General features: G+C 46.5%; 1 protein-coding gene across 2 annotated transcripts in view; it reads right to left on the bottom strand.

Moving 5' to 3' along the window:
- Positions 1-6,109: 6,109 nt before the first annotated feature.
- DDX31 (DEAD (Asp-Glu-Ala-Asp) box polypeptide 31) overlaps positions 6,110-16,227 on the bottom strand; it is a 47,626-nt gene continuing 37,508 nt past the window's right edge. For both annotated transcript variants that reach the window (XM_014943051.1, XM_014943050.1), the window contains exon 20: positions 6,110-6,485. In XM_014943051.1, coding sequence (XP_014798537.1) covers positions 6,329-6,485 — 157 coding nt within the window. In that variant the 3' untranslated portion in view covers positions 6,110-6,328. The remainder of the gene's footprint in view (positions 6,486-16,227) is intronic.

Here is a 16,227-nt window from a genome sequence, read left to right on the forward strand (position 1 = left end):
AGGCCCGGCTGGCTGCAGAGCCACCCCCCTCCCTCCGCACCCACCGACTCTACAGCATCCCCCATCCTCCGCCACCACCCCGGGTCCCAGCCCGATGCCCCCGGCCCCGCTCCGTCCCGGGAGCTTTGGCCCCGGCACCCCCGGGAGAGGGGGGGAGGGAAGGGGGGGTATTGTCGGCTCTGCCAAAATGCACAGCCACGCCTGGAGGCGAGAGCCCCCGGCTTTTGTGGAGGGGGCTTGTTCCTTTGCATGTGAATGGGGGAGTTTGGTAAATCCCTGGGCCTCGGAGGAGGAGGAGGAGGAGGAGGGAGGAAAGGCGAGGAGAGGGGGGGGTCGCTCCCAGCTCGGGGTTAATGAAGTGGGAAAGGAGTCTTTCAGAGAGGCCTGCAAACAACCCCCCTCTCGCCGGGCAACAAACCCCCCGTCCCAAATCCTACATGGATTGACTTAAACCCAGGGGATAAGTGCTTTAAATTAATCTCATTGAATAAGAATGAGGCCAAACAAAACTCTTTAAAATCATATTAAAAATCTATCAAAGGACAACTTGCAGTGGGTGTGCTTTTCATTTTGTGAGCGCAAAGGCAAGGAGCATACAGCAACCTTCCTTCCATTTACACAGCAGGAATGTGAATCAAAGACATTCTCTAATATTTAATTGTCCTTGTAGCCGTAGCAGATTCCTCCTCTTACATTAATGAAGTACAAGGCTTCGTTACACGTTTGTAATTGCAATATTTAAATTTGCCATTTCACATCTGGAAGAAGCTGGAAACTCTGCTTGGAACAGCGGGTCTGAGCCAGCGCCGAGAGGCAGCGACGGGGTCGGGTTTGTGCTACGAGGACGGGCAGGAGAGAGAGGGGCAGAGCCCTGAGGAAACCTCTGCTCTGGGAAGGGGAACTGGCCATACTGGGTCTGACTGGGAAGGAAAGAGCAGAGGGGAAGCGAGGGCTGGAGCCGTCTCCTCCAGGGAGATCTCAAGCTTCAAAATAAATCAGTTTAGAGAAGACACCACGCGCTGTGGGCTCACATGGGAGCGCAGTGTGCTTGCCACACAAACCACATCTTGTGCAGGAGGATCTCAGCAGCCTCAAAAGCTGCTGAAGGACCGGCCTCACCTCCAGCTTGTGTGTGGGGACTGAGACAGGGCCCCGCTGCCCAACAGCAGAGCCCACCAGCACTAGTTCTGCACCTACAGCAGACCCAGACCAGGCTGGAAACTACTCATTTCCAGAGGCTGGTACCAGGTGGGCATGATCCTGGCAAGTCCTCAGGGCTGGGACAAGCTGTGCTGGGTTGAAATTCGATGAAGCAGTAAAAATGGTGCAGTTGAGAAGGAGCACCAGTCCCATTAAGGAAACCTTTAGGGTATTGCACCAGTTCTGCTCCACTGACTTCTCCCAGGGCACAGAGACTCCAACAGACAGGCTGCTGGTGGTTGGTTTCTACCAGATCCAAGCTCTGGATCCAAAACACAAACCAGTTAGTGCCGTGGGTTTGCCAGGACCAAGCACAGTCCTGGCTCTGAAGCACCTTCTGGGCTTTCACCCAGCTTGAGAGCCATCTTCCCCCCCCTCCCGACACAGCTTTAACCGGGACCACCACCCTGGGAACAGACAAAGAACAAAAGCTGCTCCTCTGAACATGCCAGCACACCCCAATGCAGTGAAAGCAGCAGAACTGTTTCTAGCTGAGATATTTTTATGGTTTCATCTCAACACCAAAAATTATGCCAGAATGGAAAGCCCAGAACAATTGGTGCTTTTCCTGTCTTCGCCCCAGGCTTACGGGGAAAATAAGTTGTCATAAACAGGGAAGTTCTGGTGCTTTCTACCCTGCTTAGTTATTGGGTGCTTCTCAATGGTGGCTGCCAGCGCCTTGTGTTTGACCTTGACACTGAAAGCAGGGGTTCAACTGTGACCCTTGTACCAAGGTGACCTCGCTTTTTCTTATCCCAAAGCCTCAAAGTGTAAATTCAAGGTGTTCCAGCCGCAGAGCAGAGGAGGACATGGGCTCCTGTCACCACCATAGGACACAGAGACAGAAGAGAGCTGAGAAAAGGCACAAGAGCATCTCTGGGGAGAGGCAGGACCCCAGGTGTGAGCGCTGGGAGCCAAGGAGCAGCAAGGAAGGTGAAACCAAACTGACTCCAGGTCTGACTGGCAGGAAGCTTTACATAAAAACTCCAGAGTGACATTATTTTCAGTCCAAATGCAGTCACCTCAAGCTGCAGGGCAACCAGGCCCCTACCATTCACCACAATTAAGATAAGGAAACAAACCTCACCAAAGCCAACGCTGCTGCAGTCAAACCAAGCTGCGGTTTCACCGAATGCTGCCAAGAGCCAGTCTCCTCACAGTCACTGCAGAGGCAGCTCCCACCCAGCCAAGTCCCCTGCACTGCACACCACCTACCTCAGAGCAAGAGGGGACAAACTCAAGAGCAGCTCAGGATGATGTCCACCTGCTCCACGCCAGGGCTGAGCCAAGGACACCCACTGTGACCCCCAGCAGCTCCTCCAGCATTTGGGTGCTCAGAGAACCCGGGAGCCTCAGCATCCCTGCTCCATGGCAGGCACCACACCCTGCCCTGATGAAGACATGCTTGAAGTCAAGCACCAATTCACCCCAAACCTACCAGGTTCTTCCTGAATGGAGTGAGGCACCAGGATAAAGCCAGCTCAGAGCTGATCCGGAGCTGCCGAAGGGTAAAAAAGGGCAGAATTTGGTTCCTGCTGACCCAGCTGCAACTCATTCCACACATTGGCCTTTGATTGCATGAAGAGCAAACTTGGCTCAAGCTTCAGGTGTGCGTGCCTTTCTTTTAACAATCTCCTTTTCTCTAATCACCCAAGTCACCCAGAGCTATCTGTTAAAAGATGGTGAAGCTAAAAGAAAAAGGCATTCTAGCTTTTTTTTTTTAAAAAAAATGTCATATTATTCACCATAACTGTTTGCAACGCTGTTCTAGCTTTCTTTTTCTTTCCAAAAAAATTATCATATTATTCACCATAACTGTTTGCAACGCTACATGCCCAGTTAATACAGAGGGCAATGAGATTTCCCAGCATCTCTCACTGATGTGCTGTTGGCCTTTATTCCTATTATTATGAATTTGCCAATAGCCCCTATTAATTCATACGTGACAGTCAGCCAGGAAAAGGTCATGTATTTTCCCCTCCTGCACAAGATCAGTTCTTCCCAAACTTACACTCTCTGCATCACTCCCTCTGAGTCATTTTCATCCTCAGGGGTTTCTTTTCTGCTTAAGTTGACATTTGCCTTAAACCCGATTGCTCTTCCAAACAGTAATCATAACAAAATCAGGTGGGCTTTGTTGTTATTTTATCTTAATCTAATAAAGACTCTTACCTTCATTCTCTCTGCAAAAACATGGTTAATTTTACACTGGAGCCTTTTTAATATCTTTTTAAGGGTTCAAAAAAAGTATTGCAGTAAAATCAGCATGTTTGGTAATTGCCTGGGAGGGAAAAAAAAATGATTTTGGTTCTCCAAAGTTACATTCACTTCAGAAATTAAACAGTTTTGGGCTGATTGCTTCCCTCCTACAGCCCTTAGTATGACTCACTATACCCCAAAGTAGGTGCCCCCAATTCTGTATTCACAAAGTGAGTATAATTTTCACCTGCTTATATTCCTTTTTCAGTACTTTTTCCCTCCCGGCACCTGAAATTGCCATTGGATTTGAGCATTTTCTGGTCCTGTGTTAAACATGCCCGACTTGGGTCACAGGTGGGCTGCTCTTCCTCCTCTCTTTCTTTGAGGAAGGCACACGCAGGCAAAGGAAAGCTGTGTGTTGGGAGGGCTTTGCAGTGTTTTCAAATATATACTGCCTGGTTCCTCCTGGGTTACAGGAGCTGCTGGAAGCAGCACAGTGAGGGGGACGAGGAGAGGAAGGTGGGTGCTCACCTGCAGTGGGTCCTGCAGGGGTTTGTCAGTCTCCACAGGCCTTGGGGAGCACCCACTCTGCCCCATGCCACCCCCTGCTCCTCACCAACTCAAAGGGGGTGTTTGTCAAGGACTAACTAGAGCTCGGGCTCCATTTCACACACGCTGGGCAATGGGGAATGAGCACTTGACTCAGCAATCCCAATTCTGTGATGATAAACAAGGAAAAAGGCAAATGGCAAAAGCAAGAAGAGAAATCCATCAGTTTGGGACGTGCCCACGAAAGACCCAGCCAAAGCAGGGAGAACCCTGGAAGCCAGGTTACTGCTGGCAAGTGTTAGCAAGAGCCTGAAAGGCTTTAATGTTCAGAGAGGTGAGACATTTCATACATACTCTGCGTCTTATAATGAGGTATGACAATACGCTGCAGGCAAGGAGAAGTTTGGAGATTGCTGGATTCCACCTTGGCTCCTTCCCACAGTGACAACGTTTGTTCCCAAACTTAGGAGTTTTGACATGAAGTTTTGTGCCCATGAGCTCTGCCCCAAAGGGACCATGTGTCATTACACCGAAGAGCTCTCCACAATCCTACCGCTTGCACCGAACTTGAGGAGATTCCTTCCTTCCAGGTGGCAATATCTGACTAACGATCAGTGTCCAGGGACAGACCTTGCCCCAGCACAAAAAGGACAGGAGGGAAGGTGGCAGCAACGTGGCTGCATTACCCGAGTCAGGAGCAGAAGTGTCCCCTTGTATAATGACAGAGGAAAGGGCAGCAGCCTCCTCTCCCTCCTCTTAAACATGCTCCTGGAACATCTCCTCTGCCACTACTGTTTATCTGGTTAAAAACAAGCAAAAGCAAACAGATTGTGGAGTGTTTCTACAGGTTTTTTAAACAGGAAAGCATCTCCTGTCTGAGAACACTTGTCTCACTTTCATGTTACACAGACATCACATTTCTCTGAAAACCATAGTCAACCTTTTTTTTATTTTTCTTGCAAAAACCACCTTAGAAAAGCAGCGCATCTTTAGGAAGCCACATTTAATTGCAGCAGTGCAACAGGACACGCCTGGATTGGATTCCATTTGGACCTATGGAACGAGGGGGAGGAGGCCAAGATCCCTGAGATCCCTCCCCTATTTGCCTGATAAATTGAAGCGCCGCTCAGTTGATTTGGCAGGTCACCCTGACCCCCGGCTGAGGTGCTCAAGTAGGTTTTGCAGCCAATGACTGGAAGGTCCTGGCTTATGTTGGAATCTGCTGGTTGCCAGGTTTTCTCTGTTTTTTCTTCTTCTTCTTCTTCTTGACCTTGGATACACCAGTGTCCATCCCACTGGAATATTCAGATCGCAAGATCTCAGCAAGGCGACGTTTGCCGTGGGTCTTCTTGAGAAGGTCAGACCTGGGCAGAGGGAAGAGAAGAGGGATTAGATTTCCTTCTCTCTGGAAGGCTCTAGGTGGGTTACTTATTTTACAGCTGGGGAAAGTGACATTTGCGCATTAGCAGAAGAACAGCTTCCTTTTCTTGAGGCTTGATTTGAAATTCTGTCTCATGCAAAATTAGATATTGTTGTGACAGGTTTTCACAAAGGTGGCAAAATATCATGCCGTTTTTAAAAGCAAGCCTTTGTTCTGTACAAATGCTCTTGCAGGGGTGGCGGGGAGAAGGAGGGAAGGTTGTGTGCTGAAGGCTGATGAATTCGGTGACACAGCAGTTTGAAAATTATAATAATAATAAAAAAACCCCAACAGCCTTAAGACATTGAACAATGGAAACGTTTTATAAACAGAGCTTAAATCCAGAGCTTGAAAACACAAAACCCCCAAACAAACAAGCAAAAAAACCCCAAACATCAGGAATCTAAACCCAACAGGCTCTTGTCTTGCAGTGTCCTGCAGAGATCACATGCACCTTACAGCCTCCCTCTCCAGAGCCCAGCTTTTGCACAGGTAGCTGCATTCTGCCCAGCCACTAAACTCCTACATGGATCTCCCTGCAGCCTTAAACTGCCAGCTATAAATATAAAAACCCCACTCAGCATTTTTCCACCACCAAGTTCTGCCACTGTTCTGCTCTGTGACCTTGGGCAAATGTCATCTTCACTGCTGCTGTCACCCTCACTCATCTGTTTAAACTGCAGTCTCTTCGGTGCCCTACCATGTTCCTATGGTGCTGGGCACTTAGAAAAGCAGCGCATCTTTAGGAAGCCACATTTAATTGCAGCAGTGCAACAGGACACGCCTGGATTGGATTCCATTTGGACCTATGGAACGAGGGGGAGGAGGCCAAGATCCCTGAGATCCCTCCCCTATTTGCCTGATAAATTGAAGCGCCGCTCAGTTGATTTGGCAGGTCACCCTGACCCCCGGCTGAGGTGCTCAAGTAGGTTTTGCAGCCAATGACTGGAAGGTCCTGGCTTATGTTGGAATCTGCTGGTTGCCAGGTTTTCTCTGTTTTTTCTTCTTCTTCTTCTTCTTGACCTTGGATACACCAGTGTCCATCCCACTGGAATATTCAGATCGCAAGATCTCAGCAAGGCGACGTTTGCCGTGGGTCTTCTTGAGAAGGTCAGACCTGGGCAGAGGGAAGAGAAGAGGGATTAGATTTCCTTCTCTCTGGAAGGCTCTAGGTGGGTTACTTATTTTACAGCTGGGGAAAGTGACATTTGCGCATTAGCAGAAGAACAGCTTCCTTTTCTTGAGGCTTGATTTGAAATTCTGTCTCATGCAAAATTAGATATTGTTGTGACAGGTTTTCACAAAGGTGGCAAAATATCATGCCGTTTTTAAAAGCAAGCCTTTGTTCTGTACAAATGCTCTTGCAGGGGTGGCGGGGAGAAGGAGGGAAGGTTGTGTGCTGAAGGCTGATGAATTCGGTGACACAGCAGTTTGAAAATTATAATAATAATAAAAAAACCCCAACAGCCTTAAGACATTGAACAATGGAAACGTTTTATAAACAGAGCTTAAATCCAGAGCTTGAAAACACAAAACCCCCAAACAAACAAGCAAAAAAACCCCAAACATCAGGAATCTAAACCCAACAGGCTCTTGTCTTGCAGTGTCCTGCAGAGATCACATGCACCTTACAGCCTCCCTCTCCAGAGCCCAGCTTTTGCACAGGTAGCTGCATTCTGCCCAGCCACTAAACTCCTACATGGATCTCCCTGCAGCCTTAAACTGCCAGCTATAAATATAAAAACCCCACTCAGCATTTTTCCACCACCAAGTTCTGCCACTGTTCTGCTCTGTGACCTTGGGCAAATGTCATCTTCACTGCTGCTGTCACCCTCACTCATCTGTTTAAACTGCAGTCTCTTCGGTGCCCTACCATGTTCCTATGGTGCTGGGCACAACAGGGCATCCACAGCTGTTGGTGTCTGCACATCCCACTCTCCCCTTCATTATAATGACCAGTAGCAGATCTCAAAATTTTCCAGAGAAGTAGACAGAATCTCTAAATATGACAAGGGAATTGAACAGAAGCCCCAGATCCACGCCAGCATGCTTTTATGACAATACATGGACCTCAGCACTCCTAAAGGTTGCACCCTTATAGCACTGTCTCTCATGGTTCCTTCAGGCACCCAGAACTGTGGTGGGGATCACAGGAGAAGGAAGCATCAGATCAATCCATTCATTAGGCCAAACACACACAGAAGGGGAGAGAAGCAAACTCTGGTTCTGTTAGGTATTTGCTTGCCCCCTTTCCCACAGCTTTTTCCATCCCTGTGTAGTCTTCTTGGCTGGAGTGGGTTTGGAAGGATGGATCAGAATGGTAAGAAGGATGGTTTGATGATTACCAACGGAAAGACATTCTGTGCTAGAAGAGAAAGCCTGGAAGACAAAGGTGAGAAGATTCTACTACCTTTGGTGTAGTCTCCATTCTCACACTAACTAAACATTCAAGCTCTGTGTTGGCAGAAGGGCTGGAGACTGGACACACCAGAGAAATAAGATGCGCAGCCACCACCTGGTTTGAACCTACAAAAACTAAGGGCAAAAGACAGAATCAACTCAAAAGCAACTCTACAGCTAACGAAGCAAAGGCACTGTACCTGCTGTACCTCCACAGCAAATGGCCTTCCTGAACACACAAGCCACAGCAGCAGGGAGGGACACTCGTGGGTGCACACACCACACCAAGCCAAGGTGTGCCATCAACCAGCCCAGCTCCACTCCAAAAACCTTGTAGTGCGGCTGTATCCTCTGCTCAGCCCTCTCCATCACCTGATAAAGTTTCTGTTTGACACTTTCATTGTGTCTCCAAGCATTTACTACAGTAATTTGAGGGTTACCAAGCAACAGATCAGTTTACTTAACAACAGGGAACTATCTGCTGCAAGAGGACAAGTAATCCACCAGTAGCTGCCGGGCTGAGTTTCAGCTCAGCAGGGAGGTTGTCCAACACTTTATTATCAATCAGGTGAAATCATTGCCCAATTAGTAAATCAATACCCCTTGCTGTGGTGATCAGCTGTACAGAGAAAAGCAAGGATGCAGGGAAAAGGGAGGTTTCTCCCCCTAACCAGGGCCACAAAAATCAATGGAGCTGTGCTGTGGAACCTGTGCTGATCACCCAGAGAAGAAAAGTGGCTGTCAAGGTCCTGTTCAACCACGAGATGGAAGAGCCATAGGCAACAGCAGGAGTCTGCAGTGACAGCACACCAGGAAAAGTGCACCAGGTCAAGATCCCTGGATGGACTCTGATTCCTGTTGTCAATCTAGAAGTTCCCTTCTCTGCTCAACTGGTGAAAGTCTCTGGGGCCCTGCCAGAGCAGGCACGATAACATCACAGGGAAAGGCGCCCTGTGGTTATGAGACAAAGCCCAGGAGAACAGAGCAAGACCTTGATACTCACCCTCTGAGCATCCCTGGGCAAGGTATTTAATCTCTTTGGCCTTTAAGTCCACTCTCCCACCTCATAACCCAGGATAACTGCACTTTCCCTGTTGCCAAAGGCTGGTGTGATGTTAATTTAAGAGCGCCGTGTGGTGATACTGTGGCAAAAAGCTTCACAGAAAGGCTGTAAATATAAGATGCATTTGCAACACAGACAGAACCCATGTTCCCATCACCGGATAAACACATGGATTGTCAGCATTTCTTCCTGTGATCTCATGTCTAGATATCATGCTATATTGAGCCCTAATGAGAACACATCATGTTGATAACGGGCAGAGAAATCCCCAGCCCTTTAAATCCCTCCCTCCAAACACAACAGTCAGTCTTTAGGCAGGGAACTACAAAACAGTGCAGCTGAGGGGAGCTTGCAGGGGAAAAAAAAAAGATTCACTAATGACTGACCCGTCCCCATGTGCTACAGTGCCAGGATTTCAGCGGGGCTTAAAGAAGAAAGGAATGTTCAAAGGGATGAGAAAAAAGCCATTTTTATTAGCTGGGGGAAAATGAGACGGGAATAGAGAAATCATAACTCAGAAAATGAAACAGCCCCAACACATGAGTGAGGAAGAACCTGTCCCTGATTAGAAGGTATCTGACTTCTCTGTGCTACTGTCCAGCACACTGGGTGTTGAGTGCTGTCACACACTGGACAGCAGGCAGAAGCACCACTGACTCTTTTACACTAGACATGGGGTATCAGGATTCCCATAAAATACAGCTGGAATTGGTAAGTAGTCAGAGGAGCCAGCAGAGATGAGTTAGCACCACCTTCTAACTTCAAGTGGGGGACTCATCATCCCTTCATTTGCCCCTAGACCCACTGGTTTGGGCTTTATGTTCCAGGTACGGGGCCAAAACCACATCACCCTGACCCCTATTTAACCACCTCATTACAAGATGAGAGAAAGGTGCTTTGCACGGTGAGGAAGGGAAGGCAGAGAGCCTAGTAATGGCTTGGTATGGTCTGAGAAAGCTTCCCTTCCTCCTCATGGAGACATAAAGCCTGAGCAGAAAGACAATAAGGAAACAGAGGAACTGCCTCCAGATGACTTTGTTATACCCTGAAAGGCCAGGAAAGACCAGGCCAGGGACAAACTTTGAAAGACAAAAAAAGCTCTGCCCTCCTCCAGAAAACTGGAATGATTTAATCTCTCTTTTCTCTTTAAACCTGAGAAATTTATGAATCGTGCTAAATACATCACTGAATGATGAAAAAGCAGGAAAGGAGCATCTGGAAGAAAGAAGAGAGAAAAAGTGTCCAGCAAAGGAAAAAGGATAAAGTCCTTCTTTCCTCTGCTTTGGTCTCCTTCCACCTCTGCTTGCAGAGCCCCTTCCACCTAATACACAACACACCTTCAACACACTCAGTTTGTGACTTCAACACGCCTTGTGGGATCAATGGCTTTGCAAGCTCCGAAGACACCATCTGCTGAATCCCAACCACTAGTAACAAGATGGCAGAGCAAGAGAGTCTATTCTACAGCAAAAAACCCCAAGACAAGTATACTGAACCAAGCTTTGAGGATGTTCAACGTAGCTGAGATCCTGCAGACAGCTTCAAGGCACAAAGAGAAGAGGAAGAAGAGCATACACAAACTGTTCTGCTTCTATGTAACATCCCATTCATCTCCCAGGCATTACTGTAAGGTCATAAGAATGATCAAGTTTCACCAGGCAATTTTGTCAGATTGCATTTGTTACAACATGCAAACCATCAACCTGGATTTGGAGACTCTCATTCAGGTGTGAATGGACCAAGTGACAACAGAAAGAAAAGGAATGAGTATCTGACACCGTTTTTCATCTCAAAATTCTAATATGTATGTTTCATTGACACATCTGCTTCGTTAGAGAACTGAATCACAAGCTGATCTCCAAGCCACACACTCCTACATGCCCAAGCAGTGGTAGATACACGTGCATGGCTTCTTGGACATCATTTGATGGTTCAGCTAGTCTTTTAGCAAGTCACCTAAATTGTGAGTGAGCTTGATCTTAGAGATGTCTCCTTCAACTTGGCTGGCACTGCTGTCTGTTCCTTTGTCTTGAGCTGTGTGAAATGCTGGTGCAATGCAGCGCAGCAAGTGCAGTGACCTTTAACCAACGCCCAGCATCTGCAGCAACCAAAGGCTCCCAAATTGCTCCAGCTGAGGAAGAAGGAGTATAAAGTTCTGACGCACAGTCCCAGAACTCATGGTGTGCCTTTGGAGGAGACAGGAGTAGGCTGTTTCATTTATCAGAAAACATTTCACCATGGATCACACTATCAATCTGCCTGACAGCATCTCCAACAGCTCTTTGAAACTGTGCCAGCAACAGAGCTGGGTTACCTCTGGGCCAAGGCTGCTGCAACACCTGCTTTTTCTACTTATAGTGTTGGATGAACCATCTGCAGCCAACGCAACCCTGTTTGGGTTGGGTTTTGTGGTGGTGTTTTTTTTTGCAGAGTGGGGGCAAGAAATTCATCAGCAATCCTACCCTGCTCTCGACAAGTCAACAGATGGCCTAGGTACTCTGTTATCGGCCGACGCAGACACGAGCTTCAGAAGATCAAGGAAAATTATTACCCAGTCAGACTGAGCATCAAACACTGTTCCGTGCAGTTGGAGCAGAGCAGTCTTCACGCAGAGACACGCTATAAGTAAAGCCCACCTCATACCTACAGAAGTCAACTGTATTTCAGCTACACAGAAAGAGACAAAAGCCCACAGCTTCACTTTCACTACCATCCCTTCGTCTTCACCCCATGGAGAAAGGATGAAAGCACCACTGGGGGGCTGGAAACCTCCCAGATATTGGTTTCTGTCAGGCTCTTTCCCAGCCTAAGGACAGAATATATTTCAATTAGAGAGAGGTGATCACTTTTTGGTGTGTACCAAACAGCACAGAGCTTTTCCAGCTCCATGCACAAGCCCTGTTAGCTCGCTCAAAGATGGAGCAAAGGCTCTGTGCTGCGGCCAAACAGGACAGTAATAAAGGGTATTGCTGTATGCAGATAACAATCAGATAGATTTTACAATTATAAAACTTTAATTTCATAACAGGACTTTTTTTTTTACAACATCATGATGTTGTAAGCAGGACTCATCCATCTCCCTGAACTGCCTTCATGAAGAGTGATGCCAATGTTTCCTTTCGCAGCAGCCATGTCTCTTACCCTAATTTTTGGATCTGTTTGCACTCCAGCACATGAATCCATGCTCTTACCTGAGCTCCAGTCTGGCTTTCTAGAGCAGACTGCCCAAAACAAGTGAAATTCCTAGTGGGCAGAATTCCAAACTCACATTTTGACTAATTAAGTGATATTAGGAAAGCTGTAAATGGCAAGCAAAAACTGGCAGGCAAACTGCTTCTAATGATTAGACAATTGCTGAGCAGAGAGACACAGCTGCAGCCTTGATTCGCAAGCCCTGTCAATAGAAGCATTAGTCTTTCCAAAATTGTCAATGCCAAGATGTTCAAAAGTGGAATCAAGGATACGAGGTAGGATAGAAGGTAAAAAGGTACTAGCTTTCACCCAAAGGAGACTGCTGCCCCAGGAGGACACACAGGGCTACAAGGTGTATTTCCCAGCAGGAGTCTAATTCTATCTGACCGCTAAATCCTGAAGAATGAGTTAGAGCAATAATCTTGCAGCCAAAACCTTAAGGGCATGATGATATCCATGTTCAGAGCAACGGCAGTGTAACGGTGATGTAAATCAGTCCCCCCAAACAGAAGCACCCTGGATGCATTTTCTTGATCCCATTTTAGTTAATAGTTGGACTCAAACTCTGAAGCATGAGGGGATTTTCACCTTAAGTTTTAGATGCATTTTTTGCACGTGCTGTAGCAAGTATGAATATACATATACTTACATGTAAATTCAATCTTTCTGAGCATTTCTGGCATCAGAGACATCCTGTAGCAATGTGTTCCACAGAAACTATTGAACTTAAGGATTTCTCTCTTTCTTTGTAATGGCATGAATTCACAAACAAGACAAGTAAAGTTGCAACTCCTCATCACAGTGAAACCCTTTGGGGACATACCCCAGTCTTCCAGAGTTCACAAGGAGAAAACAGACCAGCCGTTGCCACAGAATCCCACAAAACCCCACTGATCCAAAATGCAAAAGACTGAGTAGCGCAGGGATGCTTGGTGGAACGGCAATAGGTCTTTGGCATCTGCATTGTGAGGGAGTCAAAAGACACGTCTATCTGGCATGTCAGCTACTTCCTGTGCTCGCTGCTTCTCCACAGTCAACGAAAGACAGTTAATCCCTGAATGGAAGAGGGATCAGCTTCCTTGCATCTACCCTTCAGTAAAAGCATGAGCCCAGACACTTACTTACTGTACTGTAACTTAATATACGGTATCTGGTTCGTGTGCTCATCTCTTACCTAAATACAGCATTTCAACTTTCCAAAAAATCGCCAGCAATTCTTTTTCCACCTTCAGTTCGGGTTTTGCAAGAACCACCACAGCTAAGGGGACAGTTGGTTTGCACAATGAGGTTTAAAAAAAACACATACATGGAAGTTTTAGGTGTGCATTCAGAAGGAAAGGGCTGGTTCCACATTGCAGCACTGAACCATCCCACAACACATACATGGAAGTTTTACGTGTGCATTTGGAAGGAAAGGGCTGGTTCCACATTGCAGCACTGAACCATCCCACACCTGGCTGCTACGGCTTCCTCTCTCACCTTCCCCGAGCAGGTTCTCTAAGGAGGTGCTAAGCACAAAAGGAGACTTCAAAAGAAATGAAAAGTTTTCTTTGTCCTCTTAAGGAAACATTTAATGATTGCCTTTACCCTACTTCCAACCTGGACTGCCTGTTCTTTATTCTCTGGGCAGGTGCTGAGAGATGAGGCTTTAGTGAGCAGACTGATTAAAAACAAGTATCGGATGTTTGGAGACAATGTGAAATACGACAACCAACACTCAAGGTATCATCTGAGAAATATAATTAAAAAGATTGCTCTGCGACTATGCTGATATAATTTCAAGCCCTGCATTTTACAATTAAAAACCATTTGTCTTCTAAATGGCAGGTTAAGTTCTGCTTTCTGCTTTGTCAGTGTGAAATCGAAAAGACTACCTTGAATTTATGGTAGTGGAGACTGAATTTAAATCTACATTCACTTTCTCTAAATTTTCCTATAAATGCTAATAGATCTTTGCTTTTTTGTTTTGGTTTGGGTTTTTTTTAAGCACCCACAGAGAAAGCTGATTAGAAACAAGTTTCACAGGCAAGAACAATTGTTGCATGTCAAAACTTTGGCTATTTCTGCAAAGTCTTAACTTTCCAGATGCTCCTGGATTTGAAATCTGGAGCTTGAGCCGTGACGAACCTGTGCAAAGTCTGCCCACTTTCCCTGAGCTGCAATTATACGATCCACGTGCAAATGAGCTTTCAAATCACTCTCAGACCATTTGTTCTAACACCTCTGCATCCCCCAACCCCACGCGTCCTGCGCATAAACTACCTACTGTATCTTGAGCTTGTCTGTACTATAATGGGATGAAGACTTGGGGAGGAGGAACGCCCTCTAAAAGAGGTGCGTAACAAGAGAAAAAGTAGCTCTAACAGAGTAGCAACATCATAGGAACAGAGAGAGGCATTGTTGTGGGCCAAGTAATCCTGTGACACGCTACTGTCAGTCATAGCTTGACGCCCTGCTGGGCCAGCAAGACATCAAAGCCCACCCCATACCATCTTACATGCTCTTTATCAGCTAATCAGGCTATTCTTCCTGAAATAAAGCTCCGTTAAATCCCCTGCTCACAGGGGCATTCCCATCCTGTTGCCCATCTGCTGGTGAGGGTCAGCTGAAGCAGGAGGCAGATCAGTGGCCCGTCCCTGGTGGCTTCTCAAAGCAGGACAATGCTGTCGCCAACTTTTTATTTAAAAATCCCTTCCCCTTGCGTGTTTGTTTTTTTTTTTTTTTTTCCAAGATATGTACATGTGCAAGAGATGTCACCAGCCCAGGAACAATTACGTGGATTAGCGCTTTAATTGCACGGCTAAGGTTTACTAATGGAGTCTGCAGCAAGAATTGCAGGGAAAGAGTCACAACTGATCCTGATAAAAGAAAAAGAATTTCCTCCTTTGAATTATTGCAGTGATTTTACAGGCAAGTCAGAAGTTTGTATCCTGCGGTTGAGCTAGGGAAGGCAGAGAGCCCTTAACATTGCAATCTCTAAAGGGAGGATTATCCATCCTGTGGAAGCAACTCCAAATAGCTGGGACTGGATGCACTGAGCACCTTCAGCTCCATTTCAAGCAGAGGAGAGGATCTGGGAGCTCTGCTCCTCCAGAAGCATTAGGGAGTCTCAGATTCCTCATCCAGTACCCAGGAACAACCCTGTCCATACACCAAGGGGACAGAGCTGTAACTCCAGGTTTGCTCCCAGACTTTCCTGGGAGAAATTCCACACAGAAATACTTTTGCCAGAACTATTTGTATCTACAGCCAGCAGAGCACAAGTTTGTAGAGGGTTCATTCCTACCAACAGACCTGACTTCTGATTTGGGCTTGTACTTACAGAACAGTCGTCAATCATTTAATTAATAAGGACTGCAGTCCTCCCCTTTCCTTCAGGTACTAAGCTAACATCTTCTTAGGGAGAAGAATAAACAGTCCAAGGTGCACCCGACCATTCTGAGAGGATGGACACGATTTGTCCCACAGCAAACCCGACAGTGAGGAAACTGCTGGTGGAACTGCAGGAGAAAGCCTACAACAGATTGTCTGTCCAGTGTAGGAAGGGGGATAAAAAAGGCCAGATGAGGCCACAGAAGGTCTTTAAAGACAGCAGCAGACATATTTTGCTTCCAATGCAGTTATAAAAGTCAAAAGAGGGTGACGTGGTCAAAAAAGACAAGGCAGGAAGATTGTAAGATTATTTTTGTGCAGCAGGTTGGAACAGGTGTAAGAAAGAAGAAAAGAACTGGTATTTGTCAAGGCCAGGGAGGAAGAGACTATCTTGTGAGATAAGTGGGCAGTCAGTCAGTCAACTTCAAATTTGAGAAGCAAAAATGTTAATTTCTCTGCTATTTCCTTGATGCTTTTACCATCCCATACTATACACCAACAGCTGTGACAGCCTTTCCCTAGACAGGGATGAGGGCAAAGAGTTGCTACTGCAGGTGACCAGAGCCAGGGATCAGAGCTCTCTGTAGGACCATACTACTGGAAGTGGGGATGTGAATGGAAAAAGAGCATCTTTATCAGAAGTAAAACTGTAAAGTGAGCTGTTTGTTTTTATTTCTCTTAAATTGAGTTCCCAAGTGAGCTGTTTGTTTGTTTTTATTTCTCTTAAATTGAGTTCCCACTCAAATATCCAAGCAAGTTGGTTTAGTAAGTGTAATTTTTAGGCTCTCTAAAGCTGTTGGAAAAAGGGGAATGAAACAGGCAGGGGAGTTTG

The sequence above is a fragment of the Calidris pugnax genome, unplaced genomic scaffold (assembly GCF_001431845.1).
Source record: "Calidris pugnax isolate Ruff unplaced genomic scaffold, ASM143184v1 scaffold102, whole genome shotgun sequence".
NCBI classification, from domain to species: domain Eukaryota; kingdom Metazoa; phylum Chordata; class Aves; order Charadriiformes; family Scolopacidae; genus Calidris; species Calidris pugnax.